The 22,361-nt window shown below is 45.5% G+C and overlaps 1 protein-coding gene across 2 annotated transcripts in view; it reads right to left on the reverse strand.

The window, feature by feature from the left end:
• Nucleotides 1–18,809, reverse strand: part of LOC140105142 (coagulation factor XIII B chain-like) — a 36,039-nt gene extending 17,230 nt beyond the window's left edge. The window contains exons 1-4 of one of the 2 annotated variants that reach the window (XM_072129075.1): nt 18,539–18,809; nt 12,494–12,670; nt 9,203–9,361; nt 7,429–7,614 (exon numbers count right to left, since the gene is read on the reverse strand). In XM_072129075.1, the coding sequence (XP_071985176.1) occupies nt 7,429–7,614; nt 9,203–9,361; nt 12,494–12,670; nt 18,539–18,617 (601 nt within the window). In that variant the 5' untranslated portion in view covers nt 18,618–18,809. The remainder of the gene's footprint in view (nt 1–7,428; nt 7,615–9,202; nt 9,362–12,493; nt 12,671–18,538) is intronic. The other variant, XM_072129074.1, reaches the window with a different exon arrangement.
• Between the last annotated feature and the right edge of the window lie 3,552 nt (nt 18,810–22,361).

The raw sequence follows: 22,361 nt of genomic DNA on the forward strand, positions 1-22,361 counted from the left end.
ATCGCTCTGCGCTGCTGGTAAACTCTGGATAACATGGTCAGTGTTGAATTCCACCTCGTGGGCACGTCGCACAACAGTCGGTGAGCGGGCAGTTGGAGGCGGCGCTGCGCTGCCCTGAGAGTGGCAGCATCTGGGCTGGACTTCCTGAAATGCGCACAGATGCGGCGCACCTTCGTGAGCAAATCAGACAGATTGGGGTATGTCTTGAGGAAACGCTGCACTATCAGATTTAACACATGGGCCAGGCATGGCACATGTGTCAGTCTGCCGAGTTGCAGAGCCGCCACCAGGTTACGGCCGTTGTCACACACAACCATTCCCGGCTTGAGGTTCAGCGGTGCCAGCCACAGATCAGTCTGCGCCGTGATGCCCTGTAATAGCTCTTGGGCGGTGTGCCTTTTGTCGCCTAGGCTCAGCAGTTTGAGCACCGCCTGCTGTCGCTTAGCGACGGCACTGCTGCTGTGCCTAGAGCTACCGACTGATGGCGCCGTGCCCACGGATGGTAGTTCGGAGGAGGAGGTGGAGGAGGGGTGGGAGGAGGAGGAGGCATAGTAGGCCTGAAACACCTGGACCGAGGTAGGCCCCGCAATCCTCGGCGTCGGCAGTATATGAGCAGCCCCAGGGTCAGACTCGGTCCCAGCCTCCACCAAGTTAACCCAATGTGCCGTCAGCGATATATAGTGGCCCTGCCCGGCAGCACTCGTCCACGTGTCCGTGGTCAGGTGGACCTTGTCAGAAACGGCGTTGGTCAGGGCACGGATGATGTTGTCTGACACGTGCTGGTGCAGGGCTGGGACGGCACATCGGGAAAAGTAGTGGCGGCTGGGGACCGAATACCGAGGGGCGGCCGCCGCCATGAGGTTGCGAAAGGCCTCGGTCTCTACTAGCCTATAGGGCAGCATCTCCAGGCTAAGCAATCTGGAGATGTGCACATTAAGGGCTTGGGCGTGCGGGTGGGTTGCACTATATTTGCGTTTCCGCTCCAGCGTCTGGGGTATGGAGAGCTGAACGCTGGTGGATGCTGTGGAGGATCGTGGAGGCGACGATGGGGTTTTTGTGGCAGGGTCCTGGGCAGGGGGCTGACTAGCAGCTGACACAGGGGAAGGAGCAGTGGTGTGCACGGCCGGAGGTGAACGGGCTTGTTGCCACTGAGTGGGGTGCTTAGCATTCATATGCCTGCGCATACTGGTGGTAGTTAAGCTAGTAGTGGTGGAACCCCTGCTGAGCCTGGTTTGGCAAATGTTGCACACCACAGTCCGTCGGTCATCCGGTGTTTCCTTAAAGAACCTCCACACTTCTGAAGATCTAGCCCTCGCCGCAAGAGCCCTCACCACGGGAGCTTCACTAGTTGACAGTGGCGCTGATGCACCAGCTCTGGCCCTGCCTCTCCGTCTGGCCCCACCACTGCCTCTTCCAACCTGTTCAGGTCGAGGACTCTCCTCCGTCTCAGAAGCACTGTGTTCACCCGGCCTCTCAACCCAGCTTGGGTCTGTCACCTCATCATCCTCCGATCCCTCAGTCTGCTCCCCCCTCGGACTTCCTGTCCTGACAACAACTTCCCCACTGTCTGACAACCGTGTCTCCTCATCGTCGGACACCTCTTTACACACTTCCACTACGTCAAGAAGGTCATCATCACCCACAGACTGTGACTGGTGGAAAACCTGGGCATCGGAAAATTGCTCAGCAGCAACCGGACAAGTGGTTTGTGACTGTGGGAAGGGTCCAGAAAACAGTTCCTCAGAGTATGCCGGTTCAAATGCCAAATTTTCCTGGGAGGGGGCAGACTGGGGGGGAGGAGGCTGAGGTGCAGGAGCTGGAGGAGTGGCGATTTCGGTGACATGGGTGGACTGCGTGGAAGACTGACTGGTGGTGGACAAATTGCTCGAAGCATTGTCAGCAATCCACGACATCACCTGTTCGCACTGTTCTGGCAACAGTGCTCTACCACGAGTCCCAGTAACTTCAGACATGAACCTAGGGAGTGTAGCTCTGCGGCGTTCCCCTGCTCCCTCATCAGCAGGTGGTGTCTCACCCCGCCCAGGACCACGGCCTCTGACCCCTGCAGTAGTTGGACGCCCACGTCCCCGCCCTCGTCCTCTACCCCTAGCCCTCGGGTTAAACATTTTTAAAATGAGAGTTATAACTTTATTTTTTTTTTTACTTTTTTTTGTTTTTTTTTGTGTTTTTTTTTTTTTTTTGTGTTTTTTGTTTTTTTTTGAGTTTTTAAAACCAAACAATGCTATCCTATTGCTATGGCTATTTTCTAGCCAAGTATCAAAGGAAGCACAGTACTATGCCAGATGAGATGACACTGAGTTATTGCCTAATAGAAATCCAACCCCTACTGAATTTTGCCACTTCGGCCTTTGCTATGGATATGTGCGCCACTAAGCGCAGAACACAGCGGTCGCAAGTCCCACTACAAATTGCTCAGAATTGGCAAGTACATGCACTGCAGAAACTACAGCCACCAGCAGATCAACCAGAAATCAAATATATAGAACGCTACTGTAGGCTTCAAGATCAAGAAGCTGTTTGTATTCTCCTATGGCTATTTTCTAGCCAAGTATCAAAGGAAGCACAGTACTATGCCGGATGAGATGACACTGAGTTATTGCCTAATAGAAATCCAACCCCTACTGAATTTTGCCACTTCGGCCTTTGCTATGGATATGTGCGCCACTAAGCGCAGAACACAGCGTTCGCAAGTCCCACTACAAATTGCTCAGAATTGGCAAGTACATGCACTGCAGAAACTACAGCCACCAGCAGATCAACCAGAAATCAAATATATAGAACGCTACTGTAGGCTTCAAGATCAAGAAGCTGTTTGTATTCTCCTATGGCTATTTTCTAGCCAAGTATCAAAGGAAGCACAGTACTATGCCGGATGAGATGACACTGAGTTATTGCCTAATAGAAATCCAACCCCTACTGAATTTTGCCACTTCGGCCTTTGCTATGGATATGTGCGCCACTAAGCGCAGAACACAGCGGTCGCAAGTCCCACTACAAATTGCTCAGAATTGGCAAGTACATGCACTGCAGAAACTACAGCCACCAGCAGATCAACCAGAAATCAAATATATAGAACGCTACTGTAGGCTTCAAGATCAAGAAGCTGTTTGTATTCTCCTATGGCTATTTTCTAGCCAAGTATCAAAGGAAGCACAGTACTATGCCGGATGAGATGACACTGAGTTATTGCCTAATAGAAATCCAACCCCTACTGAATTTTGCCACTTCGGCCTTTGCTATGGATATGTGCGCCACTAAGCGCAGAACACAGCGGTCGCAAGTCCCACTACAAATTGCTCAGAATTGGCAAGTACATGCACTGCAGAAACTACAGCCACCAGCAGATCAACCAGAAATCAAATATATAGAACGCTACTGTAGGCTTCAAGAAGCTGTTTGTATTCTCCTATGGCTATTTTCTAGCCAAGTATCAAAGGAAGCACAGTACTATGCCAGATGAGATGACACTGAGTTATTGCCTAATAGAAATCCAACCCCTACTGAATTTTGCCACTTCAGCCTTTGCTATGGATATGTGCGCCACTAAGCGCAGAACACAGCGGTCGCAAGTCTCACTACAAATTGCTCAGAATTGGCAAGTACATGCACTGCAGAAACTACAGCCACCAGCAGATCAACCAGAAATCAAATATATAGAACGCTACTGTAGGCTTCAAGAAGCTGTTTGTATTCTCCTATGGCTATTTTCTAGCCAAGTATCAAAGGAAGCACAGTACTATGCCAGATGAGATGACACTGAGTTATTGCCTAATAGAAATCCAACCCCTACTGAATTTTGCCACTTCAGCCTTTGCTATGGATATGTGCGCCACTAAGCGCAGAACACAGCGGTCGCAAGTCTCACTACAAATTGCTCAGAATTGGCAAGTACATGCACTGCAGAAACTACAGCCACCAGCAGATCAACCAGAAATCAAATATATAGAACGCTACTGTAGGCTTCAAGAAGCTGTTTGTATTCTCCTATGGCTATTTTCTAGCCAAGTATCAAAGGAAGCACAGTACTATGCCAGATGAGATGACACTGAGTTATTGCCTAATAGAAATCCAACCCCTACTTAATTTTGCCACTTCAGCCTTTGCTATGGATATGTGCGCCACTAAGCGCAGAACACAGCGGTCGCAAGTCTCACTACAAATTGCTCAGAATTGGCAAGTACATGCACTGCAGAAACTACAGCCACCAGCAGATCAACCAGAAATCAAATATATAGAACGCTACTGTAGGCTTCAAGAAGCTGTTTGTATTCTCCTATGGCTATTTTCTAGCCAAGTATCAAAGGAAGCACAGTACTAGGCCAGATGAGATGACACTGAGTTATTGCCTAATAGAAATCCAACCCCTACTGAATTTTGCCACTTCAGCCTTTGCTATGGATATGTGCGCCACTAAGCGCAGAACACAGCGGTCGCAAGTCTCACTACAAATTGCTCAGAATTGGCAAGTACATGCACTGCAGAAACTACAGCCACCAGCAGATCAACCAGAAATCAAATATATAGAACGCTACTGTAGGCTTCAAGAAGCTGTTTGTATTCTCCTATGGCTATTTTCTAGCCAAGTATCAAAGGAAGCACACTACTATGCCAGATGAGATGACACTGAGTTATTGCCTAATAGAAATCCAACCCCTACTGAATTTTCCCACTTCGGTCTTTGCTATGGATATGTGTGCCACTAAGAGCTAAACACAACGGTAGCAAGTCCCCCTGCTAATTCCTCACAAAATGGTAAAAGATGCAAATTAAAATAAAAAAAGTAGAACGTTATTGTAGCCCTAAGAAGGGCTGTTGGGTTCTTTGAGAATCACTCCTGCCTAACAGTAAGCTAATAGAACACCCTAACGCTTTCCCTGAGCAGCAGCAGCTCTCTCCCTAGCGGCATCCAGAGACAGAATGATCCGAGCAGCGCGGCCAGCGGCTAGTCTATCCCAGGGTCACCTGATCTGGCCAGCCAACCACTGCTATCGACGTGTAAGGGTACCACGTCATGCTGGGTGGAGTGCAGAGTCTCCTGGCTTGTGATTGGCTCTGTTTCTGGCCGCCAAAAAGCAAAACGGCGGGAGCTGCCATTTTCTCGAGCGGGCGAAGTATTCGTCCGAGTAACGAGCAGTTTCGAGTACCCTAATGCTCGACCGAGCATCAAGCTCGGACGAGCATGTTCGCTCATCTCTATTGGCAACCCTTTTAACTAAAGACATAACATTATTGACCAGACTCAAGCTCTGTTTTGTTACTTTAGCACATGTGGTTCTGTATTACATTGCTTTTTGTGTGATTTTTTTGTGAAACAGAGGGCTGTATTTGAAAGATTTATTTTAACAACTTTTTAATATTTTGAAAAAAATGTAAAACAAATGGGGAAAGGCGATTTTTGCTAACAGCACTAAAATTATTTTTAAAGGAAACATATCATCAGAAATCTACCTATTAAGGTAGATCTGATGGTAGGTTCCTATAAACCTACTAAACCCTAATCTATCTTTAGATAAATTATATAATGCTTTATCTAGCTAATATGTATATCTTCTGGAGAGGCTACAGGGGCGTGGAGCAGCCTCTCCGGGCAGGGGAAGCAAAGGCTACTCCACACCCTAGTAGCCTTTTTGGAAAAATTAAAGGGAACCTGTCACCAGGAGACCCCTTTTTTGCAACCCCCCTGTCCCATAGTGCATTGCACATACACTGATAAACATTTTTTGTATTTACTGTGTAACTAGTCTAGTCGCCCACTGGGCGGAGCTGAAGAGTAGTTTTCCCCCACCCTTGGAAAACCGTCCCTCTGTGTGTGAGATTTTCAAAAGTATACTCCCGCCCCTCACCCGTAGTTTGCGTAGCTCCTGTCGCCTCATTGTCTACGTAGCCAAGCCGAGCCAGCAGCTGGTGTGGCACATGCGCAGACAGATGCGGGAACCTTGCGGCCAGCACTGCCTCATCTGTGCATGTCCGTGCACACAGTATGAGACATGCTGACCGAGCAGGCGCGAGAATGCCTGGCGGTCAGCGAGAATTTAGGACAGTGGGCGGAATCTGGGTAGGTAACATGTGCAAGGGCTGATCCAAGCGGAGGGTGCGTGAGGGGCGGGAGTATACTTTTGAAAATCTCACACACGGAGGGCCGGTTTTCCAAGGGTGGGGGGAAACTACTCTTCAGCTCTGCCCAGTAGGCAACTAGACTAGTTACACAGTACATGTAATTGAAAGGTAATATATAAGATATCTTTTGTTCTGTAATACCGATTTTTCATACAAAAAATGTTTATCAGTGTATGTGCAATGCTCTATGGGGACAGGGGGGCGGTTGCAAAAAAGGAGTCTCCTGGTGACAGGTTCCCTTTAAATATTAGTTAGGCAGCATTCACACGACCATTGCTGGGGGACACATATACGGCCACCATATATATGTCCCCAATAGGCCCGCAATGGGCGCACCAAGCGGTACGCACCATACCGTTTCGTATCTGGGGAAAAGATAGGACATGTCCTGCCTTTCCCCATAATATGGTGCTGTGCCTTGTATCTCTATGGAGAGGGGCAGGAGTGAGCTCACGTTCATGTGAATTTAGCCTAAGATAAAGTTTAGCTTAGTTTAGAAACCAATATAGAGTTAGCTAAATAAAGATTTAGGTTTAGTAGGTTAATAGGAACCTACCATCATATTTACCTTAATAGAGAGATTTTTGATGCTAGGATTTATTTAAGATTAGATTGTTTTTTCTCTGTCACAATTCTATGTATATCTATAGTATTTCTAATGCAAGGATAAGGCTGTAAAGCTGTAAAATGCATTATTGGAGCCATTAAAGCTGATTTGGCTCTGCTAGAACACAGTAACCACAGTTTAGACTGGCTACTAGAGCTACAAAAATGTCTATTTCTTGTTCTGGCAGCTCACTTGTCAGCTGTGCTATATTGCATTGCACTGCCGGAAGCATTATGGGACTTTCTGGAAGCTGAATGACATAGCTATGTTCTACCAAAAACAGATCAATACCTAAATATTGCTAGTGTGTGGTATTGCAAATCATTCATTTCAATACAGCTGATGGCCAGGTGTGCCACTGTTATCTGAGGAAAAAGAGATTTTCCAGGAATCCTGGAACCTTTGAGGGCTGGGGCAGATGTACAGATGTGGAACTGGTTAAAATCCCTGGCATGAAAGGTAATACAGGGAACCACTCCTTTTCTGCATTAGTTAAATACATTTATGCCCCACAAGTGGTTCCCTGGATGTGGCGGTCTAGTCCTAAAGCAACACTGGTTGGGTTGTCACAGGACCAAAGACATCAATTTTCTCTTCCAGTGCTCAAGAATTGAAGATTTTTTTAAATGTCAACTGACTCTCATTGATGTTCATATAAAGGTCTTAAGGATTTTAGAACTTACGAACACATTGAGGTGGTGATGTCCATTGTCCATCTTTACAAATTATAGATTGGGACCCATGAAGCTGGAAACCAGGTTTACATTTTAGAATCTCACTGTCTCCACTGAAATAATCACTTTTGGGCTTAATGACCTGTACATTCATTGGCTGTGGAGGAGGTGGGCACTTGATCCTTTCACCAGAATCTGTAATAAGACACTGAGTTAATGAATGAGTGAATGAAGAATTTAAGTGAATTGAGTGAATAAATGAGCAGCACTTATAATTGACCGATATCAGAAATATGCACATAAGAGTCACCCATATTAAAATTGTGATATTTGAATCTAAGTCCCATTGTACAAATCTCATATTAAGTGGCTTTCCAAGCTAAAATATTGTTAATATTTCAATAGAATGTTCAATATCAAAATGGTGAGTATAAAACAACCAGAAAGATCAGATTGTACCAGTGGCTAAATATAAGGGATCTTGAACCAAACAGATCAGATATGTAAATGCAGATCAGCTACGTTTATTTAAATGTGAGCTAAGCTGCAGGGAACATTACACCAAGAACAGCGCTGTCTACATCATTATTGTTTTCTCAGCCGAGATCACTCTAATTTTGAAGATCTGTCTTTATATTAGATCATCTATGTTTGTATTCCAGAAAACTCATTTAACCCCTTAACAACTTATTACAAAGTATTCTGTCATAGGGTCATTAATGGAGTATGGAGAGGGCCCTCTCCATACAGCCTGGGTGTTTGCTGTATCATGCAGCAAACACCCATGACTAACACCCATTTCTGGGAGGGAGTACATGTTTTAACTGTTTAAATGCCACCAGCAAAGTTAACAGCAATATTTAAATACCGGCGGCACACAATGAAAGTCTTAGATATAGAGGCCACAACAGTATGGCGCAAATGTGTGTTTTCCGTCAATTTGACTGCATCTGGAATTTTTTGCTAGCTTCCCAGTACACGTCATGGAATATAAAATACTGACATTAGTAAATACACTTGGTTACACAGAAAACAAGCCCCCATACAGCTCTGTACACAATAAAAGTTACACATTTTTGAAGGTGGGAAGCAAAAAATAGAAACACAAAAACAAGGGCCAGGTGAATAAGGGGCCAATTTAAAATTCTGACAATGTAACTGAAATATATGTCACAATTCTGTGTTTATGGTGGAGAATTTAGTCACATAATGCTAGAGACATGCTTCATCTGATGCCAGAGAATACACATGCAGTTAGACACATGGGAGATTTCATTTTATAAACAGCTGTGGGGGAATGAAACATGAGCTCTGATTGGTCGCCATGGGCAACTAGAACAGTTTTACCTCAGGCACTTCTAATAAATCTCCCCCATGGGGGTAATTTATCATTAGGCCAGCTCCTTGCAAGAGTTCTATGTCTGTCTCTAAGAGTTCTGCTGCCCATCAGTGGCCCTTTAATAAATCTCTTAGCAGTGCCTGAGATTTATTTTAAATAATCACAAAATATTTGCAACTGGGATAAAATCGTCGCAGCAGCACATACACATGCAATATTTTAGCAAATTGCAAGTAAGAAATGTGGCTTTATATCCTTTTGCACTAGCAGTGGTTCTATGCTTAGGCCAATATTTTTGAGTGGTGGGAACAGGACCTTGTGATTCTTAACACTAAAACTAAATTGCTACATTTTTTGCTAGTTTTTTATGCATAAAGTTGGGGAAATCCTATGATATTTGGCCCCATGAACTACAATCTACCATGAAAAATATTTGATGCTTACCTTTACATGTTGGCAATGGTGGATCCCAACCATAGTAGTAACACTGACTGATTTCTAATCCTTGCAGTATAAACCCATTATTACATGAAAACTTTGAAACCGATCCATTGGAGTAAACTAAATGTAAGTTATCTGTTTGCTGGAGAGGGCAGGTAATTCCTGAAATAAATGGATACATAAAAGTGTAAATTTTAACAGTCTCCCAAGACTATAAGAGGGCTATTTTTGTGTTCCAGTGTTTTATCACAAATAAAGCCATGCGCAAGACTTGTCTGCACAATAATTTGCAACATTTTGCTATTTTCCACCTCTCTTAACATTTTGACATTTGGAATTCAGCTCTGCATATTATCTGTCGTGGTAGGGAAATTGTCATGAGGATTGAGACTCACAAATGGCCACCTACCTGTTATACAGGACATTAATGGGTTCACAATGATGTACTCAAAGGTGGATTCCCACGAATGTGTGCCCACATGGCTACGGCCAGGTGGATACATGTCTGGCCCGCTGTAGAGGAGGAGAAGTGAGCACTGCTTGCCCCTACTCTCTCCATAGAAAATAGTGGCGCATGGGCAAAACATGGAGCAGGCTCTATCCTGTTTGCTGCCTTGGCAACTATGGGGGATGTATATGCAGCGGTGCATAACTATGGACAACCCATACATATGTCACTGTTACATCCTAGTGTGACTATTCACTGCTTTGTGACTCTTTACATTAAATTTGAATACAGCATCCTATGATCTACTTCTGTGTAAAACTAAATTTCCTGGAGTATAGAAGTCCATCATTATTATCCTGATGCTATCCTAGGTAACTGTTTTATGACTGTTTGCGGGCTAAAGTGTTAATTAAATATTTCCTTATATAAACAGTATGATTAAAGTTAATAAAGTTCTTACTATTAATGGCTTATAACTGGTGTGCTGAAGCATGCTTCTGTATTTAGCTTTGAATCAAGGTTACCCTGCTGGTCACTTTTTACATAGTGCTGTCTATTCTGCTAAAGTATTTGGCTACAAGTCAACTTATATGTAGTTGGAAAAAATGGATTCCAAGCCAATCAACAGGGTCGGCACCAGATTTCAATAGGCCCTGTGCGACAGAGCCTCAGTGGGCCCCTTTGCAGTGAACTTATATGTATTTTATATTTAAACCCCCCTAATCACCTATGGATTTATTAGATACATCCCCCTCATCCCTATGGATGCCTTATGTACAGCCTTGTGTGGGCCTCCCATCAGCTCTGGGCCCCGGAGCCCCATCTTATTTTGCATTTCTTGATAGCTATCATCTACCCTAAAGCACTAACATTGTTCTTGGCCTCAATTTGTTTTTTTTTTTCTGTTGTAAAAATGAAACTAAAAAACAAAATTACAATAGTTATAGAAGACCTTTCACCACCCCACTTATATGGAGATGAGCATACCATTCTGTTGGGTTTGCTACACAGATTCAGGTGCACTTTGAATTTTCTTTCTAATCCCCACAGATGCGGAGATATCAGTCCCAGTATCTGACCATTGTAATCTATGTTTGCTCAAAGAGGAGGAGCCTCTCAGTGGAGGCTGTGATTGTGTTCATCTAGAGTTTATGTTAACACAGTTTTCGCTAGCATTTTGTTGACATTGTGTTTACACTACAACAATGTTACAAAATTGCATTCACATTGCGTGTACATTCAGTTTACATCACAATTGAGTGATGTTAACATAGATGCAATGTAAATGCAAATTTAATGAATGTAATGTAAACGCAGATAAGATGTAAACTGAAACGAGACGTTACAGCAAAAGCAATGTAAACATAAAACATGTTGTTTCTTCTTTACATAGCATTTGTGACATAATTCTACGTCAAGGTGCGGGAACTACCCACATCCTATGACCTAGAATTATGACAGGGTGCGGGAAGGGGTTAAACACTGTTTGCTTTGCATTCACATTTATGTCGCGTTTATGCTTTTGCAGTGTTTGTGTCGTGCTTATGCTTACTTAACATTTGCGTCTGTGCCATACTTACTCTTACGCAGGATTTGCATTGAGCTTTTGCAGCATTTGCGTCGTGTTTAAATGATGTTTCCGTTTATGCTTACATGGCATTTGCATTGCATTTACACTTATGTAGCATTCTCATTTGCTTTGTATTTACACTTAAGCTGCATTTGCATTTGAGTTGCTTTCGCATCATGTTTACATTTAAGTGGTGCTTGCATCGTGCTTACGCTTATGTGCCATCTGTTTATACGCCGTGATTATGCTTACAATTAAGTGGCGTTTGGGTTGCGTTTACACGTACGAGTTTGTGGTGATCATGTTGCATTCATGTTTACGTGGCATTTACGGTGCATTTGCATTTATTTGGTGCTTCAATTGTATAAGTGTTTTTACGTCTGCATGGCCTCTGCAATCACATGGCATTTGTCTGGGGCAGATTTACTTACCCATTCCATTCGCGATCCAGCGGCGCGTTCTCTGCGGTGGATTTGGGTCTTTCGGCGATTCACTCCTCCGACGTCCAGCAGGTGTCACTGCTGCGCTAAAGTCCGCCGGAGTTCACGATCCGTTGCTGGGTGCAGGTAAGCGCGTGTCCAGCAACACTTTTTTTTTTTAATGCGGCGGTTTCTCTGAATCCGTCGGGTTTTCGTTCAGCCACGCCCCCGATTTCCGTCGCATGCACACCGGCTTTGATGCGCCACAATCCGATCGTGTGTGCCAAAAACCCGGGGCAATTCAGGGAAAATCGGCGCAAATCGGAAATATTCGGGTAACCCGCTGTAAAGACGTGATTTGGGCCCTTAGTAAATGACCCCCATTGTGTTTATATTGCATTGCATCACATGGCATTTAAAATGCATTTGTGTTTACACTGCGTTCACTTTTCCATCATGTTTGCATCCTGGTCGCATCGCAATTTGTAACATTTATTTTTTGTAAAAACACTGTAAATGCACTGAATATTAACATATATATTATGAACACAGCATCTAGGCGTGTATAGAGAGATGATACACTGTCTGCCACTGATGGGACAGTATGAGAGAAGATTAGCATAACACACACCTCTAGCTCTTGCCCCACCTCTTTCTCCCTGACAGAACACAGATTACAATGGTCAGATACCGGGGGGCTAGAAAGAAAAGCAATGTGCCCCTGAATCTGTGTAGCATCCACTACAGAATGATAATCCACAAATATGAGGTATTGAAAGGTCCTGTTTATTTAATGTATAGAAAATTGCCACATTATTGAATTATTTTGTCTAGATTGATTCCTTTTAGCACAGTACCAGAACATTGAGGTACTTCTGACCATCCAGATGAAAGGCATTGTATGTTTTCCACAATATTCCTCTGTGCTGTCATATAGCCTTCATCACAGTGATATTGCATCCATTCTCCAATATTAAACAAGTCTTTCTTTGGCATATGGTGTCCATTTTCCAGAGCTGGCACTTTACATATACCTACCATAAAGACAAAAGCAATATATTTTATGTTTTATGGAGGTAAACCCCCCTTGGCAGTGAACGCAGTCAATATTCGAACATTCTAAAACATAATTTTTAATATCCCTGTATTGAAATTAATGTAAAAATGATGTTGTGATTTGTGCACAACAAAAATATGATGATTAAAATTATGGTTTGCCTCAGTATTGTATCACAGATCTCCCTATTAAATGGTAAATATCCCTATATGTGTAAGGGCTCATTCACATAAATTTGCGGTTGCATGTACGTCCACATAGACAGCAATAGCGGCACGGCGGGGATATGGTGCCACACACCGCAAGTGGATAGAGCATGCTCTATCTTTTGGCGAGTGTGCGGGCGTGTGCCGCTGTTTTCTATGGAAGGAGGAGGGGTCACCTCCTCCTCACCTACAGCACACGGTGGTATGCCTGCATGGCCTGTGTATGTACCCTAAAGTTAAAGTGTGTACAGTTGGATTTGGCAGAAAGCGCCATCACTAAGATCTCTAGTTATAATAGTTACATTGTAACATTTTTAAATCAGATTCTAATATCAGGCTATTAGTTGGATTGTCAATAACCACAAGTATTCTGCAGGCAATATGTACAATATAATTTAACAGTAGCTTTGTTCGATAGCTTGTCCTAAATAAGTATGAGGGATGAATACTAGAGGCAAAGCTGCTAATTAAAATGTCAACACTATTAGTCCCCTCCTTCCCTAACCCCAACATGTTTTGCCACAGAACTGGCTTCATCCCTGTGTTTACAGCTAATGGAGAATGCGGCGCCTACAAGCTAAAGATATAGAGGCTATACTCCGCCCGTCAAGAAATCAGAAGACCAATGGGTGAAACACTAAAGAATATTCATTTAACTTATTGGTAATTATACATGAAGGACAAGCTGATCCACTATTGAAAACATACTGGGTCGGCTTACACCCAACTAGATTAGCTAATAGGATGCCAGTATTCTTAAACTCCCCCCATCACTGTAGTCAGCTGAAATGCTGACATCACGCTATAGTCAGCTGACCATCAACAGTCAGCTGATCTACTGACATCAGGCTATACTCAGCTGACCATCAATAGTCAGCTGACCTACTGACATCATGCTGTAGATGTACTGACCTGCAGATATCATAGGGTATAGTGCTGTCAGCTTGCTTGTTATTGCACATGACAAAGGACTTAGTGTCAGTGTGGAGGTATCAAGACACTGCGCAAGTGGAAACTAACTGTACACGCTTTCACTTTCCATGTATAGAGATATTTATACTAGAATAAGAAGATTTGTGATACAATACATAAGTCAAACAGTAATTTTAACCATCATTTTTTGCTGAGCACAAATCACAACACCATTTTGCATTAATTTGCGATATTGATCCTATTCCTTAGTGTAATAAACAACAACTTTTGGATATCAGCGGATTTATATGGACAGTTCCATTTATGAAAAGGTTGTCTTTGTGAGACTCTTCTTTCAACAGATTGTGAAAAATATCTGGTAAAAAAAATTCTATTCTGTATGTGGCACTCCCAAAAATTGTTTAAAACAGAGGACCGGGTAGGTGGCCCTCCAGGGCAGGCAAGAACCTCCAAGGCGTACAGCGCCATTTCGAGCCACATGTCCAGCTTTGAAACCCAGTAGTTGTAGGGAGCTGCGTGATCATTTAGGACGATGGTATGTCAGCTACGTACTCCCTCACCATCTTTCTGTAAAGATCAGCCCTACACTGCCAAGACTGGGGACAGGTGACAGTGTCTTGCTGGGGTGACATAAAACTGGCAAAGGCCTTGTAAAGCGTACCCCTGCCAGTGCTGGACAAGCTGCCTGCTCGCCTACTCTCCCTCGCTACTTGTCCCGCAGAAGTACGCCCTCTAGCGCTGTCAGAAGGGAAATACTGTTTCAGCTTGTGCACCAGGGGCTGCAGGTATTCATGCATTCTCACACTCCTTTTCTCTACAGGGATGAGAGTGGAAAGATTTTGCTTGTACCGTGGGTCCAGGAGAGTGAATACCCAGTAAGCCACAGATCAGTCTGTGCTGTGATGCCCTGTAGTGGGCAGTGTGCCTTTTATCGCCTAGGCTCAGCAGTTTAAACACCGCCTGCTGTCGCTTAGCGACGGCACTGCTGCTGTGCCTAGAGCTACCGACTGATGGTGCCATGCCCATGGATGGTAATTCGGAGGAGGAGGTGGAGGAGGGGTGGGAGGAGAAAGAGGCATAGTAGGCCTGAGAGACCTGGCCCGAGGTAGGCCCCGCAATCCTCGGCGTCGGCAATATATGAGCAGCCCCAGGGTCAGACTCGGTCCCAGCCTCCACCAAGTTAACCCAATGTGATATATAGCCAGTGATATATAGTGGCCCTGCCCGGCAGCACTCGTCCACGTGTCCGTGGTCAGGTGGACCTTGTCAGAAAAGGCGTTGGTCAGGGCACGGGTGATGTCGTCTGACACCAGCTGGTGCAGGGCTGGGACGACACATCGGGGAAAGTAGTGGCGGCTGGGGACCGAATACCGCGGGGCGGCCACTGCCATGAGGTTGCGAAAGGCCTCGGCCTCTACCAGCCTATAGGGCAGCATCTCCAGACTGAGTAATTTGGAGATGTGGACGTTGAGGGCTTGGGCGTGTGGGTGGGTTGCACTGTGTTTCCTCTTGCGCTCCAGCGTCTGGGGTATAGAGAGCTGGACGCTTCGCATGGAGACATTGGAGGATGCTGTGGAAGATTGTTGAGGCGAAGGTGTGGTTTTCGCCCGGGAGGTGTTTGTGCCGGGGTCCTGGGCAGGGGGCTGACTAGCAGAGGCAGCAAATGACACAGGGGAAGAAGCAGTGGTGGACCCGGCCGGAGGTTCCATTGAGTGGGGTGTTGAGCATTCATATGCCTGTGCATACTGGTGGTGGTTAAGCTAGTAGTGGTGGAACCCCTGCTGATCCTGGTGTGGCACAGGTTGCACAGCACAGTGTTTCTTTAAAGAATCTCCATACTTGAGAAAATCTAGCCCTCACCACGGGAGCTTCACTACTTGAAACATTTGGCCCTGATGCACCAGCTCTGGCCCTGCCCCTCCGTCTGGTCCCACCACTGCCTCTTCCAACCTGTTCGTCTTGTATAGGACTCTCAAGCACTGTGTTTACCCGGCCTATCAACCCAGCTTGGGTCTGTCACCTCATCATCCTCCGATCCCTCAGTCTGCTCCCCCCTCGGACTTCCTGCCCTGACAACAACTTCACCAATGTCTGACAACCGTGTCTCCTCATCATCTGACACCTCTTTACACACTTCTTCCACTACGTCAAGAAGGTCATCATGACCCACAGACTGGGACCAGTGGAAAACCTGGACATCGGGAAAGAGCTCAGCAGCAACCTGACCAGTGGTTTGTGACTCTGGGAAGGGTCCAGAAAATAGTTCCTCAGAGTATACCGGCTCAAATGCCAAATTTTCCTGGGAGGGGGCAGACTGCGGGGAAGGAGGCTGAGGTGGAGGAGCTGAAGGAGTGCTCACTTGGGTAACATGGGTGGAATGCGTGGAAGACTGACTGGTGGACAAATGGCTAGAAGCATTGTCCACAATCCACGACATCACCTGTTCGCACTGTTCTGGCCTCAACAGTGCTCTACCACAAGTCCCAGTAACTAGAGACATGAAGCTAGGGAGTGTAGCTCTGCGGCGTTTCCTTGCTCCCTCATCAGCAGGTGGTGTCGCAATCCGCCCAGGACCACGGCCTCTGACCCCTGCAGTAGTTGGACGCCCACGCCCTTGTCCTCTACCCCTAGCCAACATTTTAAAATTTAAGTCTGTTATATAGACGAAACAGAAATCTAAACTGTAAATTTTTTTGTGCTTTTTTTGGGGGGGTTTTGTGTTTTTTTTGTTTTTTATTTTTTTATTTTTTGTGTTTTTAAATTTTTTTTATAGAACAAAACGTGCAGAAGAAATCACAGAGCAACCACAGAAGATGATTGCTATGGCTAGTTTCTAACCTACACTGACAGCACACAAGAAGATTTTGTGCTGTGCCTGTGACTTTCAGTTTTGAAAAAAAAAAAAATCGACAGACTGTGCCTAATTCAATCAAACCCCTAATAAATTGTCCCACTTAGGTGTTTGAGATGGATATGTGTGTCACTAAGAGCTAAATAGAACGTTCGCAAGTCTCCCTGCAAATTTGTCACAATATGGTACTAACTGCACTACTAGTGCCAGCAAGCCCAGCCACAAGCAAATAAAATATATATATATATAACGCTATTGTAGCCCTAAGAAGGGCTGTTGGGTTCTTGTAGAATCACTCCTGCCTAACAGTAAGCTAGTATAACAGCCTAACGCTATCCCTGCAGCAGCAGCTGCTCTCTCCCTAACGGCATCCAGACAGAGAATGATGCGAGCAGCGCGGGCAGGGGCTAATATATCAGGGTCACCTGATTAGGCCAGCCAACCACTGCTATCGACATGTAAGTGTACCACGTGATGCTGAGTGTAGTGCAGAGTCTCCTGGCTTGTGATTGGCTCTGTTTCTGGCCGCCAAAAATCTAAACGCTGTGAGATGACATTTTCTTGAGCGGGCAAAATACTCGTTCGAGCACTGAGCAGTTGCTATGTACACTAATGCTCATTTCCCTTAGGTAATGGGGCTTATTTCCTAAGGGTCGTGCTACTCATTTTTGTTAGACTGTTTGCCTTTTTCAGGCCTGGACAGGTATTTAATAGGTGTCTGCGCTGGGATTTTGTCGCATGCAATCCGTTTTTGGCGCAGCTGCGCTGACTTCCATACAACACGTTCTTATAGGTTATACTCTGGCGTGCAGACTCACACCCCATATTCCACCAGCGAACGGCCTCTCTCATGACTCACTACAGTGCCACAGCCCTTCTAACCGGCTCACCCACTACTTAAGGCATTTTTTCCAAGACTACAGGACTAGGTCTATTAGATCCCACCCCAGCCGAGCATATGTGAGTCTCTACATTGCATCCAGTGTATGTTGCTTTTTGGACCTGAGGAAGGGGACAATTCGTCCTCGAAACGCTTCGTCCATAAAAATAAAGCCTTTAACACACATCTTGGACTTTACTGTTACATTTTAGCTCTAGGGGCAGCGCGCACCCATATACCTGTGTTTTTTGCACCTACTTTTCTATTGTTCCTTACACCGCCAGTGTCCCACTGCGGGTCACGGGAGACGCTGCAGCCCGCCAGATGTACTACTAACCTATTCCACCAGTTCATCTGAACACCATCAATCTTCCCATCATCTTTAGCATCAGGCGCCACGTGTTTACTCCTTTAAACTACACATCTAGTGTATGTCTAGCTCACTATTTCAGTGCTGGATATAAAAATTTGATCACAACAAGGAGCCATAAAATCGCCAGGAAAGAGACATGTCAGTCAAGTCAGTGGAAGACAAACCCATAAGACATATACCACTTCCCTCATAGTAGGAAAAAATTAAAAACATATGTTCAAAGCACACACAAAAAAAGTATTTTGAAGCACAGACACAGTTCCATTGACTTCCATGACACTTCAGAATCAGAGTACACAACACCCAGGTCAGGTCAACTTGTGATCTCCCGTTCTACTGATAATGGGGGATCCAACAGCAGAGACCCCTGGTTATTACATTATTACAAAAATGTTATTAATGACACAGCACCTTTAGGGTTAATCCTGATCTAACTGTTTATTGCCATGTAACAAGTGTTATTGTCTCTTGTCGTAAAAAAAACATTCTAAAAATAATGAATCCATTCGATGTGTACACTAGGCTTCCTTGACCGATACACTGATTTTTATATACATACACACTATATACAACAGATTATTGTATTAAAAAGTTAGATTTACCTTTCTTGTTGGAGGAAGATGTTCCTTGGCATATAATAATAGTTGAGGTAAGAAGTATGAAACTTTCCAGGGAGATCATTCTGCTTCCAGCATAAGAGACAACAAATAGTTTGTGGACACAGGACAGTCTCTTTTCCTGTTTGACACTTCCTGCTCTGATAAATTACATTATCGCAAAAAAGGGGGATGCTCCGTCTTTGCTCAACAATAAAAGGCAAAAAATACAATCCAGCAATGATCCTCATAAAGTATTGCTTGGTCTAAACAGATATCTAGATGCAGATTGTTCAGCCTCTTCTACAGAGAAAAAATATGATTTGCTAACTGGGGAGAGGTTAACCGGAAGATACAGCTGTATTTATATGGGAAGTAGGCATTATATGTTACAGCTATGGCATTTCAATGTTCACTGTTCACCAGTGTTTAATTAAACTCATTGGTGAGAGAGGTAAAGCAGAACCCCAAGATCACTGTGGCTGGGCTCCAGAGATACAGTAGAGAGATGCAATAAAGTTTCATAAAGTCAACTATCACTGCAGCCTCCACCAGTCTGGGGTTTATGGTAGAGTGTGCAGGCAGAAGTCTCTCCTCAGTGTAAGACATATGAAAGATGCATGCAGTTTGCAAAAAAACACACAAAGGACCCCCAGACTATGAGAAATAAGATTCTCTGGATTGTTGAGATGAAGACTGTACATTTTAGTCTTAATTCTAAGCGGTATGTGTGGAGAAAACCAGGCACTGCTCTTCACCTGCCAAATACAATCCAAACAATGAAACATGGTGGTGGCAGCATCATGTTATAGGTGTGTTTTTTAGCTGCAGGGACAGGCGTCTTATCTACTTAGGGTCCGCAGGCACACTTTCGTTGGACTTTCCGACGATTTTGGGTTTTGCATGGCTGTGACACGTATTTAACAGGGGAGTGTGTCGCATGCCATCGGATTGTGGTGCAGCTTGCTCAGATGATGCGACTGATTCGGACTGAGTGCGGGATTTAACTTTCAAATTGAGTTGCAAGATCAAGCCCTTACTTGCACCACGAAGAAGGTGAACTCTGTTGGAAGCGGGGAAGCGACATATGCAGGATATCGGGCTTAATCTTAGTGAATCGCAGCTGAGTGCATTATCATGGGACAATGATAATTTGACAGGTAAGTAAATGTGGCCCAGGAAGTAGGGAAAGACGAGTCTGCTCCCAGATGGATTTAAGATCTTGAATCAGCAACAGGAACAATAGAAGGCACAGAAAGAGAAAGAGGTGGGCCTGGATGCTGTCCATAGACAATGAAGAAGGGAGTGGAGTCGGCATATTCAGAATCCATGATATCATAGGAAAACTCTGCCATGAACAGGGGGTGGACCCCAGTCGTCCTGTTGTCCTGTTGGGCAGAGACAAAATGGTAGAGATAACAGCCCAGAGTCTGATTAACTATCTCCACTTGTCCATTACACTGCGGATGGTAGGCAGAGGAGAAATCCAGCTTCACTTGAAGTTGGCTACACAGGGAATACCAGAACCAGGAATCAAACTGGACCCCTCGATCCAATACAATATGTGGAGTCCATGAAGCTGGAAGATGTGGAGGAAGAACAGGCTGGCAAGACGAGGAGATGACGATAGACCAGGCAGAGGAATGAAGTGGGACATCTTAGAAAAACGGTCTGTGACCACCCAGATGACGGTATTACCGGAAGATGGTGAAAGATGCATAACAAAGTCCATGACTATGTAAGTCCATAGGCAACTGGGTATCGGCAATGGCACAAGCAGACCTACTGGCTTGAGACGTGACGATTTGTTACGGGCACAGGAAGTGCAGGAACTCAAAAAATCTTGTACATCCTCAACTAGATCTGGCCACCAATAGAAATATATCCTATAATAGAAATATAGGATATGATAGTGACAGATCTCTGCACCCCAGGGTGCCCAGCCACATGAGAGTAATGTCCCCAAGTTAGGGACATTGAGGTCTGAAGAGCAGGTGGGACATAGGTCTTTCCAGGAGGAGGCTGCCATACGTTCAAAGGAGCGAGAAAAACCAACCGTCCAGAAGGAACAATGTGTTTAGGAGCTGGTTCTTCCCCAATTACATCTGAGGCATAAGAGAGGGCATCAGCCTTAACATTCTTCTCTGCAGAACAAAAATGTATCATGAAGTTGAAGCGGGGGAAGAAGAAAGACCAACGAGCCTGTTGAGGCCCTGAGCAGTCTAGAGAGATATAGGAGATACTTGTGATCTGTGTAGAAACAGACCGGATGATGAGCTCCTTCTAGAAGATAACATCATTCTTCCAAAGCTAGCTTTATGGCTATAAGCTCCAGATTATCTATGGAATATTTCCTCTCTGTGTCTGAAAATGTCTTTGAGATGCAGGTGAGGGTTTGACTTTTTGGCCCTTTCTGGGTAAGAATGGCTCCAGCACCAACCGATGAGGCGTCAACCTCTAGCACGAATGGTTTCTTAGTATCAGTATGTAGGCGGCACAGTGAAATCAGTAGGATTATAATCCAATGTGGGTGCAGGCTTAAGGGGTTCGACTCCCAGTGCTCCTTACATATGGAACTTACAGAAATTACAAGCAGAAGGGCAACACTCTGTGGCATTCAGTGTTTATTCACAAGTGGAAAGTACAGTGCAACGTTTCGGCTAGCTCTATGTAGCCATCTTCAAGCCCCCTCTATATATCCAGCCAGCTCCCCAGTATATAGCCAGCCAGCCCCCTCCCCAGGCCCGGTGCCAGCACCCGTCTAACCCAGGCAAGTTCCGGGCCCGGGGTACTGGAGGGGCGCACTCGGGCCCCTGGATCAATTGTACCAGTGTCGCCAGGGGCAGAGTGTATACAGAAGGAGGGGGACGGTGTGTATACAGAGGGAGGGGAAAAGTGTATACAGGGGGAGGGGGGGCAGAATGTCCACAGGGGGAAGGAATGTGTACACAGGGGGATGGGAGGGCAGTGTGTCCACGCAGGGGAGGGGGGCAGTGTGACTACTGGAGGGTGGCCCATAAAAGGGCCCACTAGGCCTCTGTTGCCCAGAGCCCACTAAAACCTGGAGCTGGCCCTGCCCCCCCAGGGATACAGCCAGCCAACCCTCCAGTATATAGCCAGCCCCCTAGTATACAGCCAGTCCCCCTAGTATACAGACAGCCCCCCTGTATATTGCCAGCCAGCCCCTCCCTAGTATACAGCCTGACCCACCTGTATATAGCCAGACTGCTCTCCCAGTATAGAACCCCCCCCTGTATATAGCCTGCACCCCAGTATACAGCCAGCCAGTCCCCCCAGTATACAGCCAGCCAGCCCCCCTTTTATACAGACAGGCCTTCCCAGTATATAGCCAGCCAGCCCACTTAGTGTATTGCCAGCCAGCCCAGTTTATAGCCAGCCCCCCTATATGTAGCCAGACAGCCCCCCCAGTATATATCCAGCCAGCCCCCTCAGTATATAGCCAGTATGCCGCCCAGTATATAGCCAGCATGCCCCTCCCCAGTATATTGACAGCCAGCCCACCCAGTATATAGCCAGCCCTCCTATACATAGCCAGCCAGTCCCCCCAGTATATAGCCAGTGCGCCCCTCGTATATAGCCAGCGAGCCAGCCCCCTATTATATAGCCAGGCCCCCCCCTGTTTAAAGCCAGCCAGCCTCCCCCTGTATACAGCTAGCCACCCCCTCTGTATACAGTCAGCCAGCCCCTCCCCTGTATACAGCCATTCTCCTCCCGTATACAGCCAGCCCCTCCCTTGTATACAGCCAGCCGCCCCCTGTATACAGCCTGCAGGTAGTCCACCGCCCCAGTACAAACAAATAAAAAACCA

Source organism: Engystomops pustulosus, chromosome 10 (genome assembly GCF_040894005.1).
Source record: "Engystomops pustulosus chromosome 10, aEngPut4.maternal, whole genome shotgun sequence".
NCBI classification, from domain to species: domain Eukaryota; kingdom Metazoa; phylum Chordata; class Amphibia; order Anura; family Leptodactylidae; genus Engystomops; species Engystomops pustulosus.